General features: G+C 46.0%; 2 protein-coding genes across 3 annotated transcripts; both read left to right on the top strand.

Moving 5' to 3' along the window:
* Nucleotides 1-168: 168 nt before the first annotated feature.
* On the top strand, nt 169-20,978 carry Hspa14 (heat shock protein family A (Hsp70) member 14). 2 transcript variants are annotated; one of them, XM_032884540.1, is made up of 14 exons: nt 169-329; nt 1,729-1,809; nt 1,893-1,975; nt 9,718-9,766; nt 9,902-10,007; nt 11,149-11,239; nt 12,112-12,216; nt 13,324-13,485; nt 14,305-14,460; nt 15,529-15,631; nt 18,067-18,279; nt 18,695-18,868; nt 20,058-20,128; nt 20,757-20,978. In XM_032884540.1, exons 1-14 carry the CDS (start codon nt 273-275, stop codon nt 20,833-20,835), a joined length of 1,530 nt encoding a protein of 509 aa, XP_032740431.1. In that variant the 5' UTR covers nt 169-272; the 3' UTR covers nt 20,836-20,978. The 2 variants fall into 2 exon arrangements, with proteins under 2 accessions (XP_032740431.1, XP_032740432.1); XM_032884541.1 differs by lacking the exons at nt 169-329; nt 1,893-1,975 and having other exon boundaries at nt 1,730-1,809.
* On the top strand, nt 3,997-6,456 carry LOC116883412. The gene is made up of 2 exons (XM_032884539.1): nt 3,997-4,643; nt 5,197-6,456. Exons 1-2 carry the CDS (start codon nt 4,082-4,084, stop codon nt 5,718-5,720), a joined length of 1,086 nt encoding a protein of 361 aa, XP_032740430.1. The 5' UTR covers nt 3,997-4,081; the 3' UTR covers nt 5,721-6,456.
* Nucleotides 20,979-27,462: the final 6,484 nt, after the last annotated feature.

Genomic DNA, 27,462 nt, shown 5'->3' with positions numbered 1-27,462 from the left:
GGCCTTTCCGGTTTGCGCGTGCGCGGAACGTCATGTACGCCGAACTCCAAAGGAGCGCGGAGTGATGAGCTAAAACTATTGGCTAACCGTTCTGATGAAAGGCGGAATCCTTTTGTTAATTGGCTGCGACTCGGGAGGCCGGCGCCGCAGACCGGACGCAGTAGGCGGGCGGGAACGTGAAGTCTCCGCAGTGCCTGATGGGCTTGTTCCAGGCCGGCTAGCTACGGCTGCTGAAGGGCCCGTCGTTGAGCTGCCTTGGTCACCGCCGCCTTATGGCGGCGATCGGCGTGCACCTGGGCTGCACATCAGCCTGTGTGGCTGTCTACAAGGTGAGACTGGCATGCTGTCCCCGGGTTTCGTGGCTGCTACCTTATTCTCTGGGCTCCGGGTCATCCGCCCGGGAACAGTGCATGCAAGCAAGTGACAGTGTTGCGGGTTCTCAGCTCTCCCTCCACAGCCAAGCACGCTGTATGGAGGGTGGATGCGGAGGAGAGATCTTGGATACTCCAGGATGTCCTCCTGGACGTCTGACGCCTGGGCTGCTGGCTTCTCTGAGAAGTTTTAGGGACAGAAAGGCCCCGGGATGCCCAGAGCAGTCTCAAGCCTGCAGGGTGCACTTACGAAGCTCGGGCCATTGCATGCGCAGAAGAGTTCAGAAGACATCGGGGCTCCAGGATGCCTGGAGGAGTCCCCGGGGCGGGGGACATCCTTCTTTAAAGATACTTAGAACAAGCCTGGATGTCAGGACCCCCAGGATGCCAAAAAGGTCCTAGTGACAACTGACCGCAGATTCCCTAGGAAGTCACAATGACGTCACGGGTTCGGGGTTCCCGGAGGTGGGAGGTATTTGGAATTTCTGGGAAACCAGCAGCACTGTGGAACTGCGCTCTAGAGAAGGGTACCTAGTTAAAAAGTGACACTGCTATACACACTTGATGATTCTAGAACTGAGAACTTGACAAGGAACTATGGCTTTTTTTTCTTCTGAATAAAGATGCAGGAGGGACAATGCCAAGGAATTTACCTGCTGCTAGAGCTTCAGCCTTAAGCTTTATGTGATTTATAGGGAAAGTCCCAGGGGAGTAGCTACTGCATGTGTAGGGAGGTGGGGGGAAGAGCTGTATTTGTGGGAGAGTCGTGTAACCATGCTTGCTGGGTATAGAATGTATACATTTGACCCAGCTTACTGTGCAGAACTAAGTGGAAAAATGCATGGGATAGAAAAGCCTTTTATTTAAAGATGGGTAACAAGTAGTGGCAGTTAAAGGACTGATTTATGAAGGACAGTCTAAGAAAGAGAGACACTGCCAGTATAGTAAGGCTTTGCAAGGTGGAGCAGTCTGTGAGGACTGAACTCGGGAAGCCTTATGTTTTTATTGTTACAAAAAAAAGGCCTTTTAGCAACTCAGTTCCCAAATACCAGAACATCTTCTGTGATCTAGGAATTGTCTGTAGGAACCATTACCACCTAAGTGATTGTCAGCCATTACGGGGGAGTGTCTTGCTAATGAGGTTCCCAAAGGAAGAGCTACCCCATAAATCCCAGTCACTGATTATTTACAGAAGATGACTTCAAGGCCTCGGTGGCCATCAGTCAGACACCCGAGTGAATGCCAGGCAGAATGGCTTTTCTAAAGTTCAACAACTTTAGAACAACCTGCGGGTCTATTCGGTGAGATGGTGTACTCCAGTGTGAGAGAACTAACCCTGGGTCATCTTTTTCTTTAGGATGGCCGGGCTGATGTGGTTGCGAATGATGCGGGGGACAGAGTCACGCCCGCCGTTGTTGCTTACTCAGAACGTGAACAGGTACCGTCTAGTCCCCTCATTGGTCGTTCTTGAAAATAATGAAGCGTCATGAGCATTGTCCCTGAAGTGCTGCTCTTTTTCAGGTGGTTGGACTGGCGGCAAAACAAAGTAGGATAAGGAATATCTCAAGCACGGTAGTGAAAGTAAAACAGATCCTTGGCAGAAGGTATGGTATAAAGAACTTTACGTTGTGGTAGCCAAAAGAAGAAAAACATGCTTGCACATTCTGGACGTAATGCCAAGGAAAGGGGAGACACTCCAGTCTGTTTGCTGGCGGTTACTTTGGGGAGCTCCCCAGAGTGGGTTTGTTCAGAAGTTCGATTCTTGCTGACAGGTCTGTAGTGTTAATGAATGCCAACACTCCTAGTCGTTTGTGCCAGTCACAAGTGGTTCTTCGGGCTTTTTGCGTTCTTAAATCTGCTTGAACGGAGTGAACTTGGATCGTTTTGTAGGAGTTTGAAGGTTTCTCTGCATTGCTGCTGGGGTTTTGCAAAATCTCTTATTGTTGGTCATAATGTAGGCAGCAACTGTTGATTTTGCAAGTCCTTGGGCTTTCTTGTGACACTTTCTGGGCACTGGTTCTTCCAGTTGACTCACAAATGTAATCACTGGAGAAACGCCTCAATGAATATCTTAAGAAGCAGGTCAGTCATCTGTTATGGCTTTAACTGGAAGATTCCAGAGGCTTGCTTCCCCAGACTTCTGTCTCCTCAAATTATAGATTATGGTAATAATTAGGGCCCTTTCATTTTTCACTGGAGCAGTGGTGCTCGACGAGGATGTTTTGCGTGCTTTCACATCTATGATACTATTGGGTCCTCTCGACGTCCCATAAAAACCGGTCGGCCAGGTACCATCCTTTGATAATTACAGGCGAGGAGGTCAAGGCACCCGGAATCTGTGACTTTCCCAAAGTAGAGTGGGGAATAGGATAAGCCTGCAGGTCCGGACTTCTAATCCTTCTCTCCCCTCTGCCTTTTCTACCTCATCTGATTAGAATAGAAACGTTAGGCATTTCCTTGTGTGGAATTTAAAACTTGGAGGTTGTTCATTTCCAAGGGCGTGTTCGTCAACACCCCCCCCCCCCCACCTGGGGACCGACCCCAGGGCCTTGCGCTTCCTTGCCCTTCCTAGGCAAGCGCTCTCCCACTGAGCTAAATCCCCAACCCCGCTGCTCTTGCCACCTCACACCAAACTCAAGGAGACGGTGTTAGAGGACAAATTCAGATGTTTTTGTCGTGACTATAATCCCATATCCTTTAGTGTTGGTGGATATCACTAAGCGTATTAAAATGTACTGCTAAGCGTATTAAAAAGAAATTGGCATCGAATGTTTTCGAATCATAAATGAGTCGTGATAGGCCTTGAAGCCAGAGTCCTTAAGGAGACAGTATTTTTAAGTCACTTTCCCCGTTCAGAGAGAATTCTAGTTTCCTCTGAATGAAAACGAGGGCAGCCAGTGTATTGTTAGATTCGCCGTTTCCGTCAGTGGGACTGTCCTGCTAGTTGAGCATCACAACCAGAGCACTAATGCTGATTCAGTCAAGATGGAATGTTTCTGTGTGGATCCCCTGGAAGCCGGTGGTGTTCGCATCTGTTTCCTTTCTGCCGTCATTCACCCTATGATGTACTGTGTATCAGCAGACCAGCTCAAGCTTGCTTTTCTGGCCTTGAAAGTTAAGTCCATTTAGCAAGAACACACCAGTGAGTCAGACGGGTAACACGTAGATAGACACACCACAGCAAATGGGCCACAGTCAGGAAAAAATCCAGTACCGTTCGAACATACCATTAGGCCACCTGCGGTCCTGCTGATACTTAAGTTAGGCCGAAGTTGCCTTATGTTTTCCTTCGCGGCCTAACTACTGAACCAGACATGGTTAGCTTGGGTCTCAGCCCTGGATATGCTTAGCCCTTTGTACAAGAGCCTGTCCTTTTGTTACCAAGCTGTTAAGCCCATGGTTGGGCACGTCCCGTGGGTGGATGAACTCCCAAGGTCTCGGCCGTTTGCCATGTGACCTACACACAGGGTAGCACTGCTTCTCTTGCTGCCAGGATGCTCCTTACACCTGCCCGGTAACTCTCATTCCCCTGTGGCCTTCCAGCCAGAAGTGTGGTCCTCGGACCCGTCTTCTCAGCAGTGAGCCCTGGGAGGGAAGAACCCGCTGGCTCCTGGAAATTTGCTGAGAACACGCAGAGCTCCCCCCACGCCTTCAAAACTGTGCCCTGCTGCCCAGGAGCCTGCTTCAGTAGCCTCCCTTCCCTGACTGATATGGCTACCGCCAATAGCAGTGCGGGCATCCGTTGGTCCAGACAGGAGACGCGAACTCTTCTCTCCATACTGGGCGAGGCAGAGTATATCCAGCGTCTCCAGACTGTGCATCACAATGCGGACGTTTATCGGGCTGTGTCTAAGCGAATGCAGCAGGAAGGCTTCCGCCGCACCGAACGCCAGTGCCGCTCCAAGTTTAAAGTTCTGAAGGCAATGTATTTAAAGGCCTGTGTGGCCCGGGCCACAAGTCTGGGGGGTCCACCGCACTGCCCGTTTTATGATACATTGGATCAGCTTCTTCGAAATCAGACGGTAACTGACCCAGACAACTTAATGGAGGCCACCGCTTGGGCCAAGCACTGTGATCAGGATTTAGTGGTCTCTGACAAGCCAGGGGATGAGGGAGCCAGTGTTCAGGAAGCGAAAAGGACTCGGGCAGCTTGTCATCGGCGTGTTTTGCAAACAGTGAAGGAATCGGATGAGGATTGCCAACTGAGGATCAGTGATGGGATGGACGAAGCCAGTGACATCGAGGACTCCTGGGATGAATCCTCAGGTGCAGGTAACTCCCGGGACATGAGAGGGACTGGGTCTCAGAGTCACTTGGTCCCAGATAGCGTTAAGAGTTTGGATAGTACCCTCTTGAGAGTACTTTTCATTTCTGTTTCATTGAACTCTCTTTTTAAATAAAGTACTCCGATGTTTTTAGCTATGACCCTGGTATGTAGTCAGACTCTTCACATGTAAAGACATGGTCTTTCAAAGCATGTTAGCTTGGGCGTTATTTGTGCATGCTTGGCAAGTGCTCCAACCCTGAATGATTTGTCTGGCCTTGGGCATTAGAAGGTACTTAGGACTTCATGGCAGCAGGGTCAGGGGTGGGGGAATGAGTCGGATAGCCACAAGAAAATCGTCTTCAGGAACACAGTCATTTTTATAGCCAGTTAAAGAAGCCAGGATAGCCACATTACAGAATTATCTCCCTTTTATCCCCTTGTGCACGGAGGCTTTCTCAAGAACTGCATACTTTTCTAAGTGCCTCAGCCCTGTTGCTGGCTGCGAGCATCCCCTTAGCAGGAATGTCCTCTTTGCAATGCTCTGGCTTTGTTTTTCAGGGTGCTCTCAAGGGACCCTCAACTACCGCAGCTCCCACCACCTTTTCAAAGGTGCAGTAGCTCCCTGTCAGAGCAGCCCCATGACCAGACTGGCTGTGTCGAGGGAATGCAGTCCCTGCACCAGCACCAGCCGAATCCCCCTTGGGGCATTCTCCACACCACAGCCTCCCGGTTCCTCCTCAAGGCTTGCTTTTCTCTCTGGTGAGGATAGACCTCTGACCAGCGAGCCCTCTCCAAGGTGCACAAGGCAGAGAAAGCACTCGGTGGCCAGAACCATTGCCGCTGAATTGGCAGAAAACAGGAGGTTGGCACGAGAACTCTCCAGCAGAGAGGAAGAGAAGCTGGACAGGTTGATTGCCATGGGCGAGGAGGCCAGTGCCCGGCAAGACACCGCCAATGAGCTGCGCAGGGATGCTGTCACGGCTGTCAGGCGCCTGGCGACAGCAGTGGAAGAAGCAACGGGTGCTTTCCAGCTAGGGCTTGAGAAGTTGCTTCAGAGACTGATCTCAGATACCAAAAGCTAGGAGCTGGGAGTGCATACATTTCCCAAACTGGTACAAGGCTATTTCTAACAAGCTCCTTCTGGAACCCTGGCTCCTTGTCTGTGTCTTCAGGAGAGAAAGAACAGATGAACTGTTAATACGCAGAAGAGTTCCTTGTCCTCAGGTTCTCCACTAATGGAAAGGCCTCGTTCCAAAGAGCTGACCAGTAGAAACCAGAAGGAACCGAATCCATGAGCTAGCCTGTCCTGGCTTCCTCACCGTGTGGGGCAATTTTCTTTACCTCTATCATGGTCTCCTCATCTCTCGAGGCAGACCTGCCCTGCCTACCTCACAGGGTTGTTGTGAGGATCAAGTGGCTTATAGATGTGAAAAGGTTTTAAAGTTTGAAAGCACTATACACATGTAAGTTATTAATGCATTGCCCTTGGCTACGGGGAGCTGGGGCAAGCACGTTCGTTTACAACACACACAAGTGTAGCGGTGCCCCCGACCTCATTGCTTGGACCTTTACATGTTTAATTTACTGTCCTTTTAGGTTGAGGTCTCAGCATCTTACACCTCTCTGTGGCTCACTAGTCTGGTCACGACTGCGTTTGTGTCTTTGTGTCTTACAGTTCCACTGCTCTATCCCTGACCTGCCTACTAGCAAGCCCTCGTAGTCCAACCAGCTAACCCCTTCATTTTACTACTTCCTGGCCTCTGTAGAGATGAGCTTCTAGTTGAGCGCTGTGGGGGGTAGATCTTTATGAGGTAAAATAGTGACTGACAGTTTTATGAAGTAGAACATCTGAGTAAGTTCTTTGCAATTCGTATATCTGAGGCTCTTGAAATGCCTAAATTGTGTGTTTACACTGCGGTTGCCATTTGAACATGGAAATAACCTGGATTAACGCATTTGCATCAATCCATCTCCAATCTGCTTGTGGCTGATGGCCTTTGTTTGTACTAGCCGGTGTTTCGTTTGGGCACTGACATGTTACTAAGGGCAAGCCTAGGTCCAGAGTGGTAACTTTATTTAAGTGATGAAAACGGGAGTTGGTAGGGTCAGTGGCTATGATCAAAGAGAGCAGCTAGCCTTTGCCCTTCAGCCTGGAGAACGGTAGAGGCCTCTACCCAGTGATAGTTCTCTTTAAGCACAAGCCCCAAGCAAGCACACTCCCCTGACTGAGGCACACATCCTTGCGGGGAGGTGGTGACACTGAACTGGTTCTGAGTTGGTCTTATAGAACTCTAGAATCACAGGTAAATTGTGATTTTAAATGGGTGAAAATGAGCAGGTGTGTGGGGAGGGGTTTGGGGTTTGGGAGTGGGGCAGGGGAGTGTCGCTTTGTAGTCAGGCTTAGTGGAAGCTGGAAATTTGAATTAGTGAAGAAAAGGACAGAAAACTAAAATGGCGTGAACCTGTAAGCCAGCTCCAATTAAATGTTGTTCTTAGAAAAAGGAGAAAAAAAAAAAAAAAAAAACTAAGATGGTGGGGAACCAGCTGCTGTAGAGTAAGCAGTGGGAGTGCTGGAGTATGCTGGAATCTGGCTGGACAGCCCGCCCTGCCACGCCAGCCCTGCCACGGTTGTTGCTGCGTTGGGGAGGTGGGCTATTTACAGTATTTTCAGTCAGCGGCTGCCGCTGAACGTGTGAAGTACTGTTCACAACTGTATTTTAAGGCCCTCCAGAGTGTGGACACTTATTGCTATGCTGCTGAAAGCTCTAATCATCATACCGGAAGGACGCCCACTGATGCCTTTCTTTCCTTGGAGTGAACATATAAGTGGGTTTGAGGCCATGATGTGGAAAGGCACATATCTGTTGTAACCAAATAAAACGAATGTAATTATAGTTTCCTGGAAAAAAACACAAGTGCTTTAAGGAGACCCAGACCTGTGTCATGAGGATCTAATGGTGATGGGCATCTGCTTGACATGGGAGACAGGCTGGGGCAGAAGAGTTAGAGTTGAGGTATTTTGAAAACCCTCATGGGCAGAGTGACCAAAAGAAGGGAATAGACCTCGGTCCTGAAGAGTTAACAAGAACACACGTGAAACAGTACAGTGCGTGGCCACGTGCCACGTGCAGAGAGGCAGGCTGGAGTCCTGCCTGAGCTTCAGGCCTAGCCCTGCCTCCTCCAACAAGCCTCCACCGTTCTTTAACTCAGGCTCTCCCTCTCAAGTGGGAGCTAACGCTTGCCCGTCCTACCCACTTCACGGGGGTGGTGTGAGGACCAGCGCACAGATGAACAAATGTACAGTTAGATTTGTGGGGGTGTAACAGGAGTGGGGTAGGAGGCCACACAGCACGTGAGTGCTGGTGTTGCCAAACCCAGGGCCCTGACCACTGTGAGAGATACCTGAGGATAAGGTGGACATGCATTGCTCGTAAGAAGTTGTGGTGCAGTGGGAGGCGTGACTCCTCCTGCAGGGCACGGTGTGAACGAACCAGTCGCCCACCTTTGTCCGTCACTTAACCTAATCCTGCTGTAGACAAATAAAGTTTGACTTGTGTGTACTTGTGGGTCTGTCCACTGCTTTCTGATGGTAACCGGTCCTTCGTCACCTCCACCCTGCTGTGTGTCTGCCTGTGACCCTCCAGTGTCGTATGTTTGTCTCGCCCCCTGTGCCTACGTGTGTTTGTGCATCCTATTCCCACAGGGAAGAGCCCTCTTTGCATGACAGTTAGCCATGAATCTCTATATAAAATACCTTCCCTGAAAACAACCTCTGTTATCTATCGGTTAGTAACTTACACTCTGTACAGTCAGTAGACGTTCCTGGCCAGTTAAATTCTGGTCTGAACACGTGAGAATTACGTGGGACTGGGGCGTCGGAACAAATTCCTACTCTGGAGAAGCTTCGTCTCGCTTTCTCTACCCTCCCTTAAGATATCTAGGATGGGGTCCATAGATTTGGGAAACATGAAGGCCAAGCAATTTCATGAAAAAATAATTTCCTGAACCCTACGCTGTAGGTCTGGTGTTGGCCTGTGACCTCATTAATTAGCTGTGACACTTGGGGCAAGCGTCCTACCTCTGGCCTGTACTAATTCGTTCTCAAATTAATTTTTCGGTGATATAAGACAGGTAAGGTGAACCTGCGTGTGATTCCAGAGTCCTAAATGAGCCTGTTCTAAACCCTTAGATGGCACGGGTCGAGGTTCTCAAGTGGCTCCTGGCCCACTGGAGTCCGCTATTCATTTTCAGCCCCTATTAAACTTTTAAGACTGTAGGGAGCAGCCATGGCTCCTTAGAAGTCTACAAGAAAGGTGCAGACTTCGTTTTCATTTCTACATGAAATTAAAGCCAAGGATCAGAGTTCTTTGAGGAACAGAAAGAGCGGTCATTTACCAGGTTAGCAGATGTGGCTGGGATCGAGTCCTGGCTTTGTCCCTCTCTGAGCATGTCTCCAAAATAACAGGTGCCACTTGGCATCTATCAGAAAGCCTGAGTGGGTGGTAAGTTTGAAAAGTGACAGTTGTGTTCGTTGGTATTAGCATCTTTAATTTGCCCGTTTTTTCACTTCATGGGCAGTTACTTGGTATTTTATGAGGCATTAATCTAAAGTGTCTTGGTGTATGCACCAAGAGCACAGCTTTCCTTATAAATGTTCGTTCACACTTTTGCTTGATTTTGGTGTTGGGTGTTAATTGCCAAGTATAAAAACCAAGCAACAAATGTGGGTTAGGAGTTTACCCTGAGTTCAGTGTTACAGAAGCCCTTTGGATCTCAGGGGTTGGGTCTTCAGGATTGTGGGTATGAAAATAGAGGGTATAAGATCATAGGCAGGTATGAGATCAAGCTCATTCAGAAATGTCTGGCAAGGTCAGAACAAGGAAGTTTATACTTTGAAATGTGATGACTAACAATTACAGCTGTTTTAACCACTCCATTAAATTCAAGCTTCTGTGTTATTACCGAACAGTTTAGTTTGTTGGTATACTCTTTATCTGCTCAGTGGTGCAGACTTCACCTTTTGTGTCTACGATATTAATATTTTAATGCTGAGGTGTCTTTATATTTCCCCATGAACAGCGCTGCTGATCCACAAGCTCAGAAATACATCTCAGAAAGTAAATGCTTAGTAAGTATTCTTCTACTCTCTTCCCGTCCTCAAAGTAGTTCATTGCCAGAGGTCATGGCATAGAGCGTTAAGCTGAAACTCATCTAAAGTTTTATTTAAATTATTCTGTATTTGGTACAATTATAATTTTTCTAGGTCATTGAGAAAAATGGGAAGTTGCGGTATGAAATAGATACAGGAGAAGAAACAAAACTCGTTAGTCCAGAAGATGTTGCCAGACTGATATTCAGTAAAATGAAAGGTACTGCAAAAGTTAATAACTTACTTTAGTTTGCAACTTCTTTAAACATATTTGTATTATTTATTTACATGTACGTGTGTGTGTGTGTGTGTGAGTGTGTGTGTGTGTGTGTGTGTGTGTGAGAGAGAGAGAGAGAGAGAGAGAGAGAGAGAGAGAGAGAGAGAGAAAGAAAAAGAAAGTCTGTATATGTGCATGTGCCTGAGATTAGAAACATCCCCTGAAGCTGGAATTAGAAGCAATTGTGAGCTACTTGATGTGGGTGCTGGGAATTGAACTCATGTCCTCTGAGAGAACAATACATGTTCTTAACCACTGAGCCACCTCTCCGGCCCCTGTTAACTTTTAAATGATCACTTAAAAAAGTGGGGACAGTGTTTCCCAGTGGGGAGGAATTGGAGACAGACGTATGCTTTGGGCCTGTGGCTGGCCATTTCAGCCTACTGTGAGTTGTAGGCACGCGTGCATACACACACACACACACACACACACACACACACACACACAGATTTGAGGAGAAACAGCGAGTCCACAAATTAGCAGTTAGATCTAAACCAGCCTTTGCTTGGGTCTGACCTTAACCTTCCCTGTAAGGACAGGTCATACCTGAAATTAGAACCAGAGTTACATAAAATTTCAGATTCTTTTAAACAGAGTCTGCCAGTTAAGAATCCCTCATTCCTGGGTGGTGGCTCATGTGGGAGGCAGAGGCAAGCGATCATCTATGTGAGTTTGAAACCAGCCAGGTCTGCAGAGTGAGTTCCAGGACAGCCAGGGATACTTAGAGAAACACTGTTGAACAAAAGGACTCTTGGAGGCGAGGCAGTCCTTACGTGGGGTCTCTTCACATTAATGCATTCAGAACTAGTTCCCCGGACGCAGTCTGATGTAGATTTTTGACAGTCCAAAGCTGAAGCGCCACACTCTTGGAAAGGACCTGGTTCTGTGCCCGCAATCTGTCACGAGAACCACAGGAAGCACAGTGGCATGACCTAAGCCACAGGAGGGAGTGGACAGGGTGGGCAGGCCCAGGATCTCTGCTTGGCGAGAAGGTCTTGGGCTTCCATTAGGAAACTACGGAGAGTGTCCTTGCCTAGCGTGTGTCACCACAGTGTATTTATTTGTGCTTCTTTTACATGCACAGAAACAGCACACTCTGTCCTGGGCTCAGATGCAAACGACGTCGTTGTTACCGTCCCTTTTGACTTTGGAGAAAAGCAGAAGTCTGCTCTGGGGTGAGTGTTAACTGTCTTAACATAGTTAAAAGAGATAGAGATTACACTCGGGAATAAAATGTAAAGTTGTCTCTGGAACAGCTCAGGGAGCACAGTATCTCACGGTAATGTCATTAGATGCTGTGTGTCCTCCCTGTTGTGATGGGAGCTGTTTTAACCACCAGGGTAAATGGTGTTTGTGCATCATTTTGCCTGTCTCATGTAGTTGATTGAGGCTTCTGTGGGAAATACATAAAAATAATGAAAAGAAAAAAGTAATTGCTGAATGAGATGGTTACTGTAAAGAAACCAGGATAGCTGCTTCCTGGGTAAAGGGAAGTTTATTCAGAACCACTGGGGCTGCCCCTGGGAAAAGCAGAGGGAAGGAGGGGATTCCCAGGGCTTTAAGGGAAACACGTACTGGAGAGGGAGGGAACCGGTAAGCCAGGGTGGGGGGCTTTGAAGTGTGTGACAGATACTGTTGACTAGACTGACAGCCTAGAAGCTGGCATAGACCTTGATGTGCTATTAGGCACCACGGGCGTGTGTCGGTGGGAGAACCAGGGGTCCCTCTTGCTAGAGATAAGGAGCCACTTCTTTCTAGCAGGTAGAAGGTGCTGGAGACTCAAACCCGGACCCCTCATGCTTGTGTGGCACCCCATAGCCCTAGAGAAAGCCCATAGGTTTTCTTTTTCTTATTCAGTATAAGCACAAACCATTGTCAAAAACCAGTGCATTTTAAAACAGAAAGCTCCGGCCCTTCCTTCCCATGGGCTCTGCTCTCCCACTGTGTCTTCTGGGGCATCACTTGCCAGAGCCTGAACCTTTGAGCCCAGCTGTGTGTAGGACTGAGGGTGTCGTGATACAAAATTCATTGAGCGCACTCTTCACAGAGAGGCAGCTGGAGCCGCCGGGTTTAATGTGTTGCGACTAATACATGAGCCGTCTGCAGCTCTCCTGGCCTATGGAATTGGACAAGACTGCCCTACCGGGAAGAGGTAAACCACATCTCTAGTTTTCAGGAGGACTCCAGCAGCCCGCCAGCACCTAGGAAATTCTCCTCGTGCTGAGCAGCTGTGGAGATGGGAAAGAGGGAAAGGAGAAGCTGACCGTCTCCTGTCACCTCATCTTGTCGTGGAGATTAGCTAATTGTAGAGTGGTCCCGTTTCCAGCTGATACCAGAGCACTGTTGATCTCGCTGCTGCTTCAGTTTTTAGACATGTTTAGGAACAGCTGGTATAATTTAACAGCATTGATGGCCACACATGTCAGAGAAATTAATTTCGATACAGTGTTAACCTTTTCAAATAGTTGGACCCTGTCCAAATTTCTCATGGTCAAAGAAACTAATGTGTATAAACCACTAGGAAATTATTTTGAGGTAAAGCGGATTAACGTAAAAATATTAGAAATTGTGAGTTGTTATATATTTAAATATATGAAGTGGGAAGCTGGTTTCTACTGCCCTGTGTTGGATCGGTAGGCTATGTTGTAGTAACTTGTAAACTATTTACAGGATCGCTGTATTTAATTCCACTCAGATTCATAATGGTCATGAACCCCTTGTTTGATTTACTTTGAAAAGTTAGTGTTTTGAGGTCTAGTCGCTCAAATAGATTCTTCAGTTAACTAACTGAAAGGAGTTTTGATTTGGTTTGAGAAGATCATGAGTTCAAAGCTCAGTCCAGCACATGACAGGAGACGAGTGGATGAGACTTTCCTCATTGTGACTCTGTGTGTGTGTGTGTGTGTGTGTGTGTGTGTGTGTGTGTGTGTGTGTGTGTGTGTGTATGTGTGTATGTATGCATGTATGTATGTATGTATGTATGTATGTATGTATGTATGTATATGAGAGCTATCTGCATGTACACCTGCATGCCAAAAGAGGGCAGCAGATCACATTACAAGTGGTTGTGAGCTACCCTGTGTGTGGTTGCTGGGAATTGAACCCTGGTCCTCTGGAAGGGTAGCCAGTGCTCTTACCTGCTGAGTCAGCTCTCCAGCCCTCTCTCATAAATAGATTCAAAGAATGGCTTCAAAAGTGGTCTGGCTTTAAAATCTTGTGATTCTCAGATTCGTTACCCTTTTTTCTCTCTCTCTTGAAGCAATGTTTTGGTGTTTAAGCTGGGAGGAACATCCTTGTCGCTCAGTATCATGGAAGTGAACAGCGGGATGTATCGGGTTCTTTCCACTAACACCAGTGACAACATCGGGGGTGCACATTTCACAGACAGCTTAGCTCAGTACCTGGCTTCGGAGTTCCAGAGGTGAGTGCCCAGCCCAGTGATCGGGGTTCACCCCAAGGGCTCGCTCGGCGTGTTTGTTTTGCCAATTTAAACTTGTCTCTTTTTTTAAGATTTCTGTGGCTGGGGAGGTAGAGCCTGTTGTAGGGGACCTGAACTCCGGTCTGATAGTTTTTACAGTCCCCGTGTTTTAGACTGTTCATCTGTGAATCAGAATGTCCTCGGAAGTTGGCTCAGCGCGGTGCCTTTTCAGCCAGGCATGGCCGTGCACATTTGGAGTCCCAGCGCTTGCAAGGCAGGGCAGGGGACACTCAGGGGACACTCAAGTTGAGGCCAACTTGATTTTTTTTTCTAAAGGGTGACTTCCCACATGGAATAAAAACATGTACTGCTTTTTATTATAAAGGTATTGCTTAACAAAACAATTGATCATTACTTAAAGTAACCCACGCTGCAGATGACAGACTTTAACTCACACATCTTTCGGGGCGTGAGGAAGCACCATGAGCTCAGCAGTGTTATCACCTGGCTCCCATCATACACAGTGACTGTGTGGTGACGTAACGGTGACACACAGTCTCCGGCCTGATTGTCTGGCCTGCTGTAGACTCTCACATCAAAGGACGGTTTCTCATGGGTACTTACTACAGCCATTCCAAATAGTGTAAAAACACACACGCTTTCCCTGAGAGGGGCCAGACAGTGTGCACAGAAACGTTTACCAGCATTAGAGGCCTCGTTACTAGTATTTGATTAATTTATTATTGCCGTGATGGTGTTTAGAATATGGTGGCATTAAATTGTAAATGACCTAGGACCTTTAAACTGCAAACGTGTGTCTAGGCTGTTCAAGCACGATGTGAGAGGAAGTGCCCGGGCCATGATGAAGCTGATGAACAGCGCTGAGGTGGCCAAGCACTCTCTGTCCACCCTGGGAAGTGCCAATTGCTTCGTGGACTCCTTGTATGAAGGTCAAGACTTCGACTGCAATGTGTCCAGGTGAAATTACACGAAGGCCCAGACACTGCGTGTGGGATTTTCCAGCCTTTCTTTCCTTCCTCGGTTATCTGCAGCAAGGGGACCTCACTGTCCAGATCGTAACAGACTAAGTAGTTGTTACAGTTCAGTCACATTACAGAGTCTTCCCAGGAGCCTTTGTGGCTGGTGAATAGCTCTTTAGTGTAGCCCAAAGGACAGAAATTGTGCTAACGTGCATTGAAGGCTCTTCAGGGGCTGAGAATCCTCACGTTGTTTCTGTGTCTACAATGCCGACTGCCGAGTCTTTCAAATACTCAATTTGTGTTTGCTTATTCATATCTGTGGAAAAAGGAATTTATCTCAAACATTTTCAACTATAAAGTATATTTAGTATTTGTAGGTAAGAAAATTTAAAATCGCTCTCACCTGCATTTAAGAAATTGACTGTGGCTCAGCGGGTAGAGGTGCTTGTCTGTCTGTGTATAAGCACCGTGCAGACACATTCGAATGCGGAAATGATCAGATACAGGAGGACAGAAGGAGCAGCCAGCAGTGTTGGCAGTTGTACAACTTGCTGTGGGTGGGTTGGATGGCGATATCTGGGTTTTTCTTGCTGTTCATGAATAAAGTGTGGTAACTTTTAAAACACTGAGTATGAGATGAGGCCGTCCAGCTTTCATGGATAGATGGATCTCAGTCCTCCGTGTCAGCACGCAGCTTTCTTGTACAGACTCCATGTTGCTGTGACGTGATCTCAGGCTGTAGGTGTGACTGGGAATGCCTGTGAAAGTGTGGACATAGAAAGAGCGAAATGGCCTAGTCAGCAGGTCTGGTGTTCGCAGAGACTTACTGCTGGGCATGCCGTGGATTTGCCTGTCTTCTTAGCTGGTTTTGGGTGCTGATGGGTGAGCATGAGCGACGGCCCTCCCTTTGAATTGGATGTAACAGCCGTGTAGGTGAATAACTCCGGGACACACACACACAGAGTGTCTGCTGATGTGCAGTCAGTTCTTGAGATCGGTCACTCTTCCGAGAACTGCACTAAGTGTACTCTGCCCTCTCCTCTGTCCCCTGTCCCTGTCGCTGCAGAGCAAGATTTGAGCTTCTTTGTTCTCCGCTTTTTAACAAATGTATAGAAGCAGTCCGGGCGCTCCTACAGCAGAGTGGATTTACAGCAGATGACATTAACAAGGTAATGCTCTGGCCATTCCCACCGTCTTTTAGGGACAGTTTCAGATCTAAAACAGGGAATAACAGTGTAGAAAAATATTTATGTTTCGGAACTACTTTTGTTAATGTGAATGATCTGGAGAACTCATGTATGTATGTATATTCTGTTTCTTTACACACACACACACACACACACACACACACACACACACACGAACCAGAATAGTCCCCTCCCAGTGTGTTTCTGTACATGTGAGACAGACACATAGTGAAGTCTGTCCTGCCTGTGCCTGTCAGCTCTGAGGTGGGTAGGAACTGCTGTCTGCCCCAGCTCGATAAGTGAGAAGACACTCGAGTGCAGAGATGAAGTGACTTCCTGACGACCTTGAGGTTAGTGAGGAGTAGGTGCAGGATTAACCCAGATTCGTTCCTCAATTTAAGGGATGACTATAGGAACATAGGCAGCTCCAGGGAAGCTGCATCATGGGAAAACCCTCACCAGGGGTTGGGGATTTAGCTAAGTGGTAGAGCGCTTGCCTAGCAAGCAAAAGGCCCTGGGTTCGGTCCCCAGCTCCAAAAAAAAAAAGAAAAGGAAAAAAAAAAAAAACCCTCACCAGCCAGATGACTCCCTGGAACGCCCTATCCACTTGCAGGCAGCCCTGCCTCATTGCCTGCTGTCCCCAAAGCCAGTGTTATTCTTCTGTAACTGAGGGGCAGACCACGTGGGACCTTAAAAGGTTTCCTTAGCTTGCTGAAGTTATGGCTTCCCTCCTGGACATTGTTGCAGTTCAGGGGGAACAAGCAGCTGCATGTAACTGTGTCTTACTTTCTCTTATAAGACGGAGGCAGTACTTCACCATGGAAGTGGTGTAGATGATTCTGAGGGTTCCTGGGGACAGTAACTGGAATGTCACCCAGGGAACATTCGGAAATAAACCGTACCATGGGTGATGAGTTAGTGTCAGTTCCCTTCCTCATTTAACGGACACTGAGTACAGCTCTGACTTGTTTGAATTGACGTAGCGTCTCCTTTAGCCTTGCTGTTGCTGTGGATACAGGCTTTTAGGAATTTAAAACCCCAACCGTGTTCCGTCTGCACTGCCCTTGCTGCAGTAGGAACCTGGGCTGCATGTCCAGCAGACTCTGGCCGGAGCTCCGCTCCCATGGCTGTTCCCCTGACCTCACAACCACAGGATGTAGACTAAAGGAGCAGCTGTTCGCAGTTCCCGCCCCATGGGGTTGTGAAAGACGATGAACATTTGAGAACGCCCGCTACCTCTAATGCTTCTGTTTGATATGGTACGACAGTGTATGTGGTTAGGCTCTGAGACAGGCCCGCCATGATGGGTCCTCTTACAGAGAAGGGAGAGAACGATTGGGCTTTATGGGCATGAAAACATTTAATCCTCACAGCAGCCCTTCAAGGTAGGCACCGTCTACACTTCCAGATGTTCTACTTAAAACACTGGCACTACAGTAGTAAGAACAGATGATTAGCACCATGTCTACAGTGATGTCTGCCAGTAAACTAAAGCCTTATGTAGTAGTTTCTTATGAGCTGATTGTTTACTGTTAACATTGATGGTACCACTATGTACTTTTCATCCGAAAATGAAACATTAAAAACCAAAATTTTCCAGGGGTTTTGGGGGGGGGGGTCACTAATAGTTTTTTGTTGAATTATGCTAACTTACAGTTTACTAATACAGCTTTTTGTTGAATATGAGATTTTTTTAAAAGACACATTCTACATTTTTGTTCTGTATTTACTAGGATCATAAAATTTTAGGAAAAAAATTCCTTCCCAAAGGCAAACCCACTTTAAAAAAACAAACAAGACTGGTTGTCTCACCCATCACCCGCAGACTGGTGTGGTCCCTGTCTCGTCCACATTCCCCAGGGCACTCCTGTTCTAGCCGAGCTTCGGCGACACTGAATTTGGGGAGCCTCCGTTAAAAGATTAAATAAGTGGCTGTTGACGACCTCCCGTCCAGGCTGGGCTAGTTCAGCGCCCTGCACGTCCAGAGTCTCGGATGGTGATTGGATGAATCAGAAACCTGGGGGATTTACAGAGGAGTTTTAAATGAAGTTCTTCAAGACGGGATTTAGTCAGATAGCATACCAAGAGCTTCAAATTTTTTAAAAATGTAAACATATTTTTTTCCTCAAGGTCCTTGCTAGTTTTCCATTAAGGATACTGGTTACAAAAATGAAGTGGTGTACAACACATTCCTTATAAACTGTGGGGATGATACAGAATAGTAATTCCTGCTATCAATTGACTTCATGATTAAACTATACCATATTGATCCTAAGCCCAATGTCTGTTGCTGTGCTGTGATTCTGTATCTTCCGTCTGTTGAGAGGGAAAGCCCATAAGCCTGTTGTACGTTAGGTAACTGTGTCGGACATGGTCTCATGGGGTAGCGTTGGCCCATCCTGTCCTTCTTGTTCTAGGTTGTGCTGTGTGGTGGATCGTCAAGGATCCCAAGGCTGCAGCAGCTGATTAAAGATCTCTTCCCAGCTGGGGACCTTCTCAACTCCATCCCTCCAGATGAGGTCATCCCTATCGGTGCAGCCATCGAGGCCGGGATTCTTGTTGGGAAGGAGAGCACCTCAGGGGACGACTCTGTCCTGATCGAGTGTTCAGCCCGGGATATTTTAGTTAAGGTGTGTTCAGTTTTCTGTTACGTAGTTACTACAAAGTGATTGCCATAGGTTTCCTTCATGAGGTATTATGTCATAAGCCCTGTAACAAGTGCGGGAGGAACTTAAGTTTAGACTAGTGATTCTTTTCATGGGCTCTTTATGTTGTGTCACTCAGTATCTGCGGAACAAGTTGACTTCCCACGAAACTGAAAATACAGTTTTAATGCTAGCTTCTAGCATCTGTAGAGAGAACTGTGTATCAGTGAGTAATTAAATATGGGGAAGGGGGGTGGACCTGGGGGCTGTACCTGTGTTTTCTGTCCTCTTCCCAGAGTATCAGTGAGGACTGTGTATGTCCATTACAGCAGGAATAACGGGCTGTTTTCAGTTGAAAAGATAAAAACCAGCACACTCCTCTTGCTTTCCTGCCTCTTAGGGAGTCGATGAATCAGGTGCCAACAGATTCACAGTGCTGTTCCCCTCTGGGACTCCTCTGCCAGCGCGAAGACAGCACACGCTACAAGCCCCTGGCGGTATATCTTCTGTTTGCCTTGAACTCTATGAGTCTGAGGGCAAGAACTCTGTTAAAGAGGAGACCAAGTTTGCACAGGTAAATATGTAAACCTGGACATTACAACTTTGTCTCAGGCAAATATTTCTTCCACTTTTCCTCCTGAAGTTAATTCCGTTCCCATCTCCATTAATACAAATATGTACCCTGGGAACTCCTAAGACTAAGCTGCTTCTACTTACTCAACTTTCCAAAGTGAGAAGGGATCATTGGTCAGCGTTGTGAAACAAGAAGAATGAAACCATTTTGTGTTTGCTTCTCTGTGCTCTTGGCTCATCTTAGTAATTTGGCAACTAGCAGAAGAAGACAAGATTTTCTGTTTGGTAAATACCAGATGCCGTACGAGGTAATGCTCAAACAGGACCGCCTGCCTCAAGCTGCTCTCTGACCTTTACACGCCTGTCAAGGCCCATGCACGTATGCACACAAAATAACTAAGATAAAATAGTTCTGTGAAAGAAAATTGCAGGCTGGGCAGTAGTGGGTAGTGTGCACCTTTAATCCCAGCACTCGGGAGGCAGAGGCAGGCAGATCTCGGGAGATCTGAGGACAGCCAGGGCTACACGCAGAAACCCTGTCTTAGAAAAAGAAAAAGGAAATTTAGAAGATATGTGGAACCAAGTTGGGAGGAGAAGGTTTCTGTGCTCCCGTATGTTCACACACCCTTGCCAAGTGAGTCACAGGACAGCGACTTATAAAATCATTAAATTTGATCCTGGCAGAGTCCAGGGCGCAATGCTGAACTTCTAACTGGGTGTATTGGAACACCTATCTTTCAGAAACTAAGAAATGACAGACTTTCATAACACCTCTTGCTGACAAATGTTACCCAAAAATTCTGTATATTTCTTTTAAATGGATAGCATTCCAAGTATACACAGAAAGTATGCTTGAAGGGTAATCTGTGTTACTACGGGCAATGACTTACTTCCAAAAGTAGTCTGGGTTCTTTTGAGGACAATACTTCCTAACAACAATCATGTTAATCAGATATGACATAAAAGAAGGACAGATACAGTAATTGTCTTATATCTTTCTAAAGGAGATATAAGCCTCTTAACAAGGCTTAACTCCTTAATTTCTGAATTCTCTCTAAATGGTAAGATAGTTGAAAACTGTCCCACTTTAAAAGGTTTGTTTTGGTTAGAACTTTGATCCTTTACAATGAGAAAGTACTGAATTACCTTTATTTTTTTGTTGTTTATCTGTTTTGCTTTTACACAAACAGGTTGTGCTCCAGGACTTAGATAAAAAAGAAAATGGATTACGTGATATATTAGCTGTCCTTACTATGAAAAGGTACAAAATGAAATGTTTCCAATATTATGAAGTTTCTTTGAAACTTGGTCCCTTTAGTTTGGCTAAATTATCATTCCAGGCAAATCCCTTGTTAGAACACTGCAGTTCTTCCTAGTGAGCGCTTCTATTTTAGGAAAAAGGTGTCTATCGAGTAATCAGCAGCCTTGTGGGTCTTCTGTTGTCCCTTCTATCTCTATGTGGAAACTCCAGGAAGTTTGTTGCTAGCCACATTCAGCTGTTACCATGTTTGCTAGCAAGGCCATCTTACTGTTTATTTCAAGGAAACATTTCTCATTTGACTTTAGGAATAATATAGGCTGTAAACCATATTTAGAAAGATCTCGAATGGCCTTGACAGAGCCTGAGTTAGAGTTGGCATGACCTGTCTTGAGTGTATGTAAAGTTTTAAGCTTTTATGGTCTTGGATTTTTAGGGAATATAGCTGTGAGGTCAGAGGTTTAGAAGGAAATCCAAGAGCCTCCTAGAAAAGGCACAGGCCAAATTTAAAGACACTGAACTCGTATTTAATCTTTGTCTTAATAAACTTCTTTTGAAACTTTCCAAGTCTTCCTTAAAGACTTGGTGCTTGTAGAAACTGAGCTGATGAAACCTATTTTCTATATCTTAGGGATGGATCTTTACAGGTGACGTGCACAGACCAAGAGACCGGGAAGTGTGAGGCCATCACTGTTGAAGTTGCATCCTAACTGTTCAGATAAACCAAGACGTTTTTTAGAACTGTAATATCAACATTATTTGGTTTTGTGTATAAGTGTTGTTTATAATAAAATGCTTTTTCAAAGAATGGTATAAGCTATGTTTCTATTAAAATACAATTCATTAGTAAGTACTGGAGTCTTTGTTTTCTTTTTCATATAAGATTAACCATTATTAATGGAAAATAGGAAAGCTATTTAAGATATACGTTGATTTGATTGAAGATTTACTGAAAATTGTAGAAGTTTTAAATGTTCTAATTTGAAAGCGTTCCGTTGGTTTCTTGATGAGTAAGAGCACTTAACTCCCTTTCATAGTAACTGAGAACAGTTGCAGGCTAGAGTGTATTAGCTTCCTCATTACTATGACAAAATCCCCAACAAAAACCTAAAAGGAGGACAGATTTATTTCGCTTATGGTTTCAGAGATTTCTTTCCATTATGAGGGCGTGGTACTACAGCTCACACCAGACAAGGGGTACAGAAAGAAGCCAGAGGAAGAGAAATCTCCCAAGACACTTTCTTTAACTCTGCCTCACCCCTACTTCCCACCCAGTTCCCAATAGGGCCGTCATGGGGAGCGGGAGCACTCTTCTGATCCCAGCCTTGTCTACAGAACAAATTCCAGGACAACCAGGGCTACAGAGAAACTCTCAGAAAAGGGAAAGGAAAAACAAGTTACATATTTCTAGCACACTATGGTATTGAGTGATATACGTATTCCTAAAGAAGTGCAGGCATAGAAAGCCTGACCAAAACCTACTAAGGCAAATACTAAATACTTTTGGTCTGAGTTTTGAGGCCATCCCGGACTACAGAGTTCCAGGATAGCCAGGGCTATATGGAAAATTCACAGAAACCTTGTCTCAAAAAGCCAGGGGGCGGGATGAGGGGAAGGAAGCCCTCTGTGAGCAGAATGCCTCAGGGTTTCAGCAAACTCACATTTTCATCTGTGAGGTGGCAATAGGTGGGGGTCTCAATGATTCCTGAGGTGGCATCAAGTCCTGATTTGTATAAAATACTAGGCTTCTTTTTAGTAATCTAGTCTTTTAACAAGCCCACTTTCTTTGACCCAATTCCTATTTTAATCAAAATCTTATTTTCAGCCATTTCTGTACTTTCCTTCCCATTCTTACTGTAAGTATGACTAAAGGCAGTAGGCAAAAATCATACCATAGACTATTAGACTACATTAAATTTTTTCCTACCAAAATCGTTGGCAAATTACTCTTTAATTTAGCCTCATACAAAATCTTGGGGCACAAGTCCGACTGTAGACAAGTCCTCTGAGAGGAGGTGGAGTCTACTCCCCATCCCAGTAGAGGTTCATTACCATCTGAACCTCCTGAGCTACACTACTGTCCACACTCAAACCAATGCTCTGGCCTAAGTTCCCAAAGAACTGCCCATTTAACTGCTTACTATTCTCTAGCCTTCATTTCTAGGCGTTTCCAAATTCCTCTGTACACCAATTCCAAAGGTGTGCAGACAAGGTGAGTCGCATTATTGGGCAATGATACAACCATGATCTCATCTTAGCACCACCTTTCTCAGTTTTCTCAGCAGTGTGACAGAGTACCTGACATTGCCACCTTTAAATGAAGGATTTACTTCGTGGTTTTAGGGATTTCAGTTCATCGTGGTTGGGAACGATGAAAGGGCCAGTCACATGACAGACAGCAAAGGGAATACTGCAAGGGGCTAGAGTAAGATGCGCCCTCTAAGTCTGCCACAAACTCCTGTACTGGCCACTCACTCTTAGAACCAGACGGTCTCCGAGTGTACGGGAGGAATTATTTTGGCTCTTCTTGGTTCTGAGCTCATGGGCAGACCAGATAGAGAAAGGAGTATAGAGAAGTGGCTACTGACCACACCGCGGTGGGCAGTGTGTGTAGATTGGTTTCCCATGAAGGGAAGAATTTGCATTCATTCTCTCCTTGATTCCCACCCTTTCCCATAGGACATGGTAGCGCATGTTTGCAGCTGCAGCTGTTGGGACGCTAAGTAGGCAGGGTTGCCTTAGCCCAAGAGTCAGACCTGCCTGGACACCACAAGGAGAGAAGCTGTTAGCTCCACAGTAAGTTCCTAAGCTCTGTCTCTGTACCTTGTTCAAACTGTACGGATGTGGTTTATTGTTAGAAATGTTTATCGTGGAGATGGCAGCACCCTTTAGAAGTTCCTGAAGACGCAGGAGGCAGAGGCAAATGTTTGCATGGTAATTTTGTATCACATTAGTAGCAAACTGAATAGAAGGCATATCCTTAAATAAGGAAACAACTTCAAATTCTTGACCAAGTACTTTGTGTTTCTTGTGTAAAGTTAGTGATATTGAGAGATTATTTCTGTATCTAATCTATATAAACATCTGACCTCAGGACTAGGGAAATAACAGCTGGACTGGTTCAATTCCTAATATAAAATCTTTGTGCCTCAGAAAATATTTTAGGATTTTATTTTGTGGTTAGTGTTTTAAAAGAAACTAGGGGGCGCTGGAGAGATGGCTCAGCGGTTAAGAGCACCGACTGCTCTTCCAGAGGTCCTGAGTTCAATTCCCAGCAACCACATGGTGGCTTACAACCATCTGTAATGAGATCCGATGCCCTCTTCTGGTGTATCTGAAGATAGCTACAGTGTACCTATATATAAAATAAATGAATAAAACAAAAGAACCATTTTAAAAGAAACTAGGGGTTGGTAAACTTGAGCTTATAGGTCAGATCTCTCTCATACCCATTGTTGTAAGTAAAGCTGTATTAGAGCATAGCCTTGATTATGTGTCCCTGTGGCTGTGTGACAGGGTGTGTGATCCAGAGTTAAAATATTTACTCTCTAGCACTCTGCAAAGTAAGCTTGAATGCCAATGAGATGGCTTAGTGTGGAAAAGCAACTGCTCCCAGGTCTGATGACCCAGGGTGGAAGGAAGGAGCCAAACCTTCCCAGTTTTCCTCTGACTTTGAGTCACGGCACATGCACGCCCACATACTAAATAAAAATAAGTAAGAACAGTCTGTTAATTCAAAGTAGGTTATTTATATAACAAAGTACATGAGGGCTTATGTGAAATTTCCTTCCTTCCATATTGACTTTATTTACACTGAAGTCAAACTATAAGTCCGAGTGCGTGAGTGTGTGCCCCTGTGTGAAGACCAGAGGTTGAGTTGACCTCGGAAGGGATTTTCCTTCATTCCTCTTCATGTTATTTTTTGAGGTGGAGTGTCTCAGGGGACCTGGAGCTCACAGACTGGCTAGACTGGATGACCGAGGAGCCCCGGATCCTCCTGTCACTGCTCTCAGTGCCGAGATTATGGGTGACCAAAACAACTTTTTTTTTAAGGCATTTTTTTTTTTTTGGTTCTTTTTTTCCGGAGCTGGGGACCGAACCCAGGGCCTTGCGCTTCCTAGGCAAGCGCTCTACCACTGAGCTAAATCCCCAACCCCCTTTTTAAGGCATTTAATTGGGAGCTTGCTTACAATTTCATCAGAGGTCAGTCCATTATCACGGTAGTTTGTAGGCAGGCGTGGTGCTGGAGAAGTAGATGAGAGTTCTCCATCCAGATCTGGTGAGGCGGGCAGAGGGAAAGAGAGAGAGAAAGGAGGGAGGGGGAGGGGGAGGGGGAGGGGGAGGGAGAGAGACTGGGCCTCACATGGGCTTTTGAAACCTCAAACCCCACCCCTAGTGACATTTCCTCCAGCAAGGCCACACCTTCAAACAGTGCCACCACTCCTAGTGACTAAGCATTCAAACGTATGAACCTACGGAAGCCATTCTCCCTCGAGCCACTGCACAGGTGTGAGCTCCAAACTTGGCTCTTTTTTTAAACATGTGTGCTGAGGATCTGACCTCAGATCCTCAGGATTGCACTTAACTCGCTAAAGCCATATGCCCAGCCCGTCAAATTATAACTCTGCCACTGCACGACACTGTCTAAGGGAAACAACCAAATACAGGAATAGGAAAACCACAAGTCCTGGGATCGTAACTGAGGGTCTCTTTTACAGGGGTACAGTCTGTTAATTCAAAGTAGGTTATTCCATCACGGAAGGCCCTACTTTTGCAACCCAGTGGCCTCCGAGGGCTCTGATCCTAAGTATATATACTGGAAAGTGGGATTTTGACATGCGATTTAAGAGGTGAGGGGGTGCAAGCATTCAATCTGTATTCTATTACAGATTGATAGCTTTTACAGATTTTTTTTTCCGGAGCTGAGGACCGAACCCAGGGCCTTGTGCTTGCTAGGCAAGCACTCTACCACTGAGCTAAATCCCCAACCCCCAGATTAATTTTTTGAACTTACATTTTGTCTACTTACTATTTTAAGTACATTACATGCTTATTTAAATTCACATTTTTAATCCAGTGTGCATTTGTACTCTGCTTCTCAGAGAACATTCGAGTCGAAAAAGTTAAGCTCCGTAGGTCGGTGGAAATCACGTTTTCAGCGAGAATTATGAAAATTGAGAAATATCCTAATCCTGTTCTTCTATCCCAAAGACTGGGGTGCCTGCCAATCAATCAATCCAAATCAATCACTAGCCAGGGTTTACCAAGATCCTCAGTTTGGTCTCAGGACCTTTTACCTTCTTAAAAATTCTTGTGACGGAGCAGTACAGCGTTCCCTGTTATTTAGGAAGCAGAGGCAAGAGGACCATTTAAACCTAGGAATTCAGAGACAGCCTGGAAAACCTGATGAGATCCTGTCCCTTAAAAAAAACAATTGATAATCCAAAGAGCTTTTGTTTATAATATATAACTCCTTAGACAATCAAAGATTTTTCAAGTTATTCAATAGATTTTTAAAATAAATTTAAAATGTAAGACATAATTGAACATGTTACCCATGGGAATAGAATCTTTATAAAAATAATAATAACGCTTGAAACAGAAGCTTTAGCAGGAAGTGTGTGGTATCTTGTGTTCTTTTCAAGCCGCTTAACCTCTGGCTTCGGCAGGAGACAGCTATGTTTTGATAAGTGCGTTCCTCTGTCAGTGTATGAGACGAGTTGTGCGAGTTCTGGAAAATTACAGACATCCATGAGAAAACACAGAGAGATAAATGACAGGGCCTTCCCGGCATCAGGAAGAAAATGCTTAGTGCCTTTTCGTGAGGAGGACATGTGCTGAGAGGTGTGTTTTGTGGAGGTTAGTGTGTAAACATATGCAGCACTGGCAACCATGTCCTCAGGAGACAAAGTTGTTGCACGAGCAAAACTGCCATTCTGCACTCATGGGTTTCCTGAGGGCTTTCAGGCCCACTCGTCTACACTCTGAGAACGGAGTACACATTGATAAATGTTGAAATGGCCGGGTCTATGCTATGCCCTGGGACTGATAAGATTAAACAACGGAAACACTTCACTTATAAAATAATAATTTATATATAAAAATTTGCAATGTTGTGATCGACCCAGAGCCTTGAATCTTCAGACAACTGCTATTCCACCAAGATCTCCTGACCCCCCGGAGTCCTTTGCTAATTTTTTTAAAATGAAACTTAGCAAGACCAAAAATGCTTGTGAGATTCTACCCTGACAAATTTTGACAAAAGCTTTTAAAGGAGAGCTAGAGGACGCAGTCAGACAGAATGCCTAAGAGGCCTCTGAAGAAGTAACATTTGAGTTAAATCTAGCCATGTGAAACAGAAGGGCGCTCCACATGTAAGGGGCGGGAGCGAGTCCTTTGAGCTAGAACATGATTTCCAGTTTAAAGTGTGTATTAGGGGAGGGGGGACTTTGGTAATCCCAGCACACCAAAGTGGCAGCAAGAGGATCAGGACTTCAAAGCGATTCTCAGACAAAGCAACTTGGAAGCATGTTTCACTTTATGTATTAAAGGCTCCTTGGCTGGGCGGGAGGTGGCTGGAAAGGGGAGCAGTAGAGAGGTCAAGGAAGCTAGGCTTTTTTGGCTGAGAAATGATGGTGTGGGCAGTGGAATTAAAGAGGCGACAGGCAGTGTCTGATTAGCACTGACATGACCTGCTTACGGAATTACAGATGGTCTTTTATGTATAACGGTTCTCCTTACAAGTTGTCGGATTTACAGTGGTAAATGCCCTGATTCTCCCTGAGCATACGTGGCTAAAACCTGCCTTCAGCTTAAGGCTGTTAATGTTAGTCGAGTTCTTGGCAGGGTTGGTTGGATGCTGACAATGGTCAGGCCTTTCCTCTAAGTCCAGCTGCTACATGGCCACACCAACTCTTCAGAATCTCTTTGAGTGATTTCAACAGACCGCATCTCTCCAGGAGAACCCAACCAGCAGCAAATTTTAAGATCCTGAGCGGTAGTGGTGCGGAGAGAAAGGAAAAGTAATGGGGCTTGGTTGGGTGAGGTGCTGAGGAACAGGAGTGGGAAAGAAGCTACCTGCGCACACTAACCGGCCCAGCATTGTCTGAGTTTTGGGGCGTGCGCGTCAGGTCTTTGTGAAGAGACTGATTGTACCGCATGGGGGGAATCCTGGCAAGCAGCCTCCGAAGTCAAAGTGGATAACGTGCAGCGAGGGGCGGGGCCGGTTTCCACGGACAGGCCCCGCCCCCGCCCGCCCCCACCGTGCGGCGCAGGCGCGGTGGCTACCACGGCAGGGGTCGGCCTCCGCTGACGTCAGAACGCCTCGCTACTTACAG

This window comes from Rattus rattus, chromosome 14 (assembly GCF_011064425.1).
Source record: "Rattus rattus isolate New Zealand chromosome 14, Rrattus_CSIRO_v1, whole genome shotgun sequence".
NCBI classification, from domain to species: domain Eukaryota; kingdom Metazoa; phylum Chordata; class Mammalia; order Rodentia; family Muridae; genus Rattus; species Rattus rattus.
This window is presented reverse-complemented; position numbering and strand designations above follow the sequence as displayed.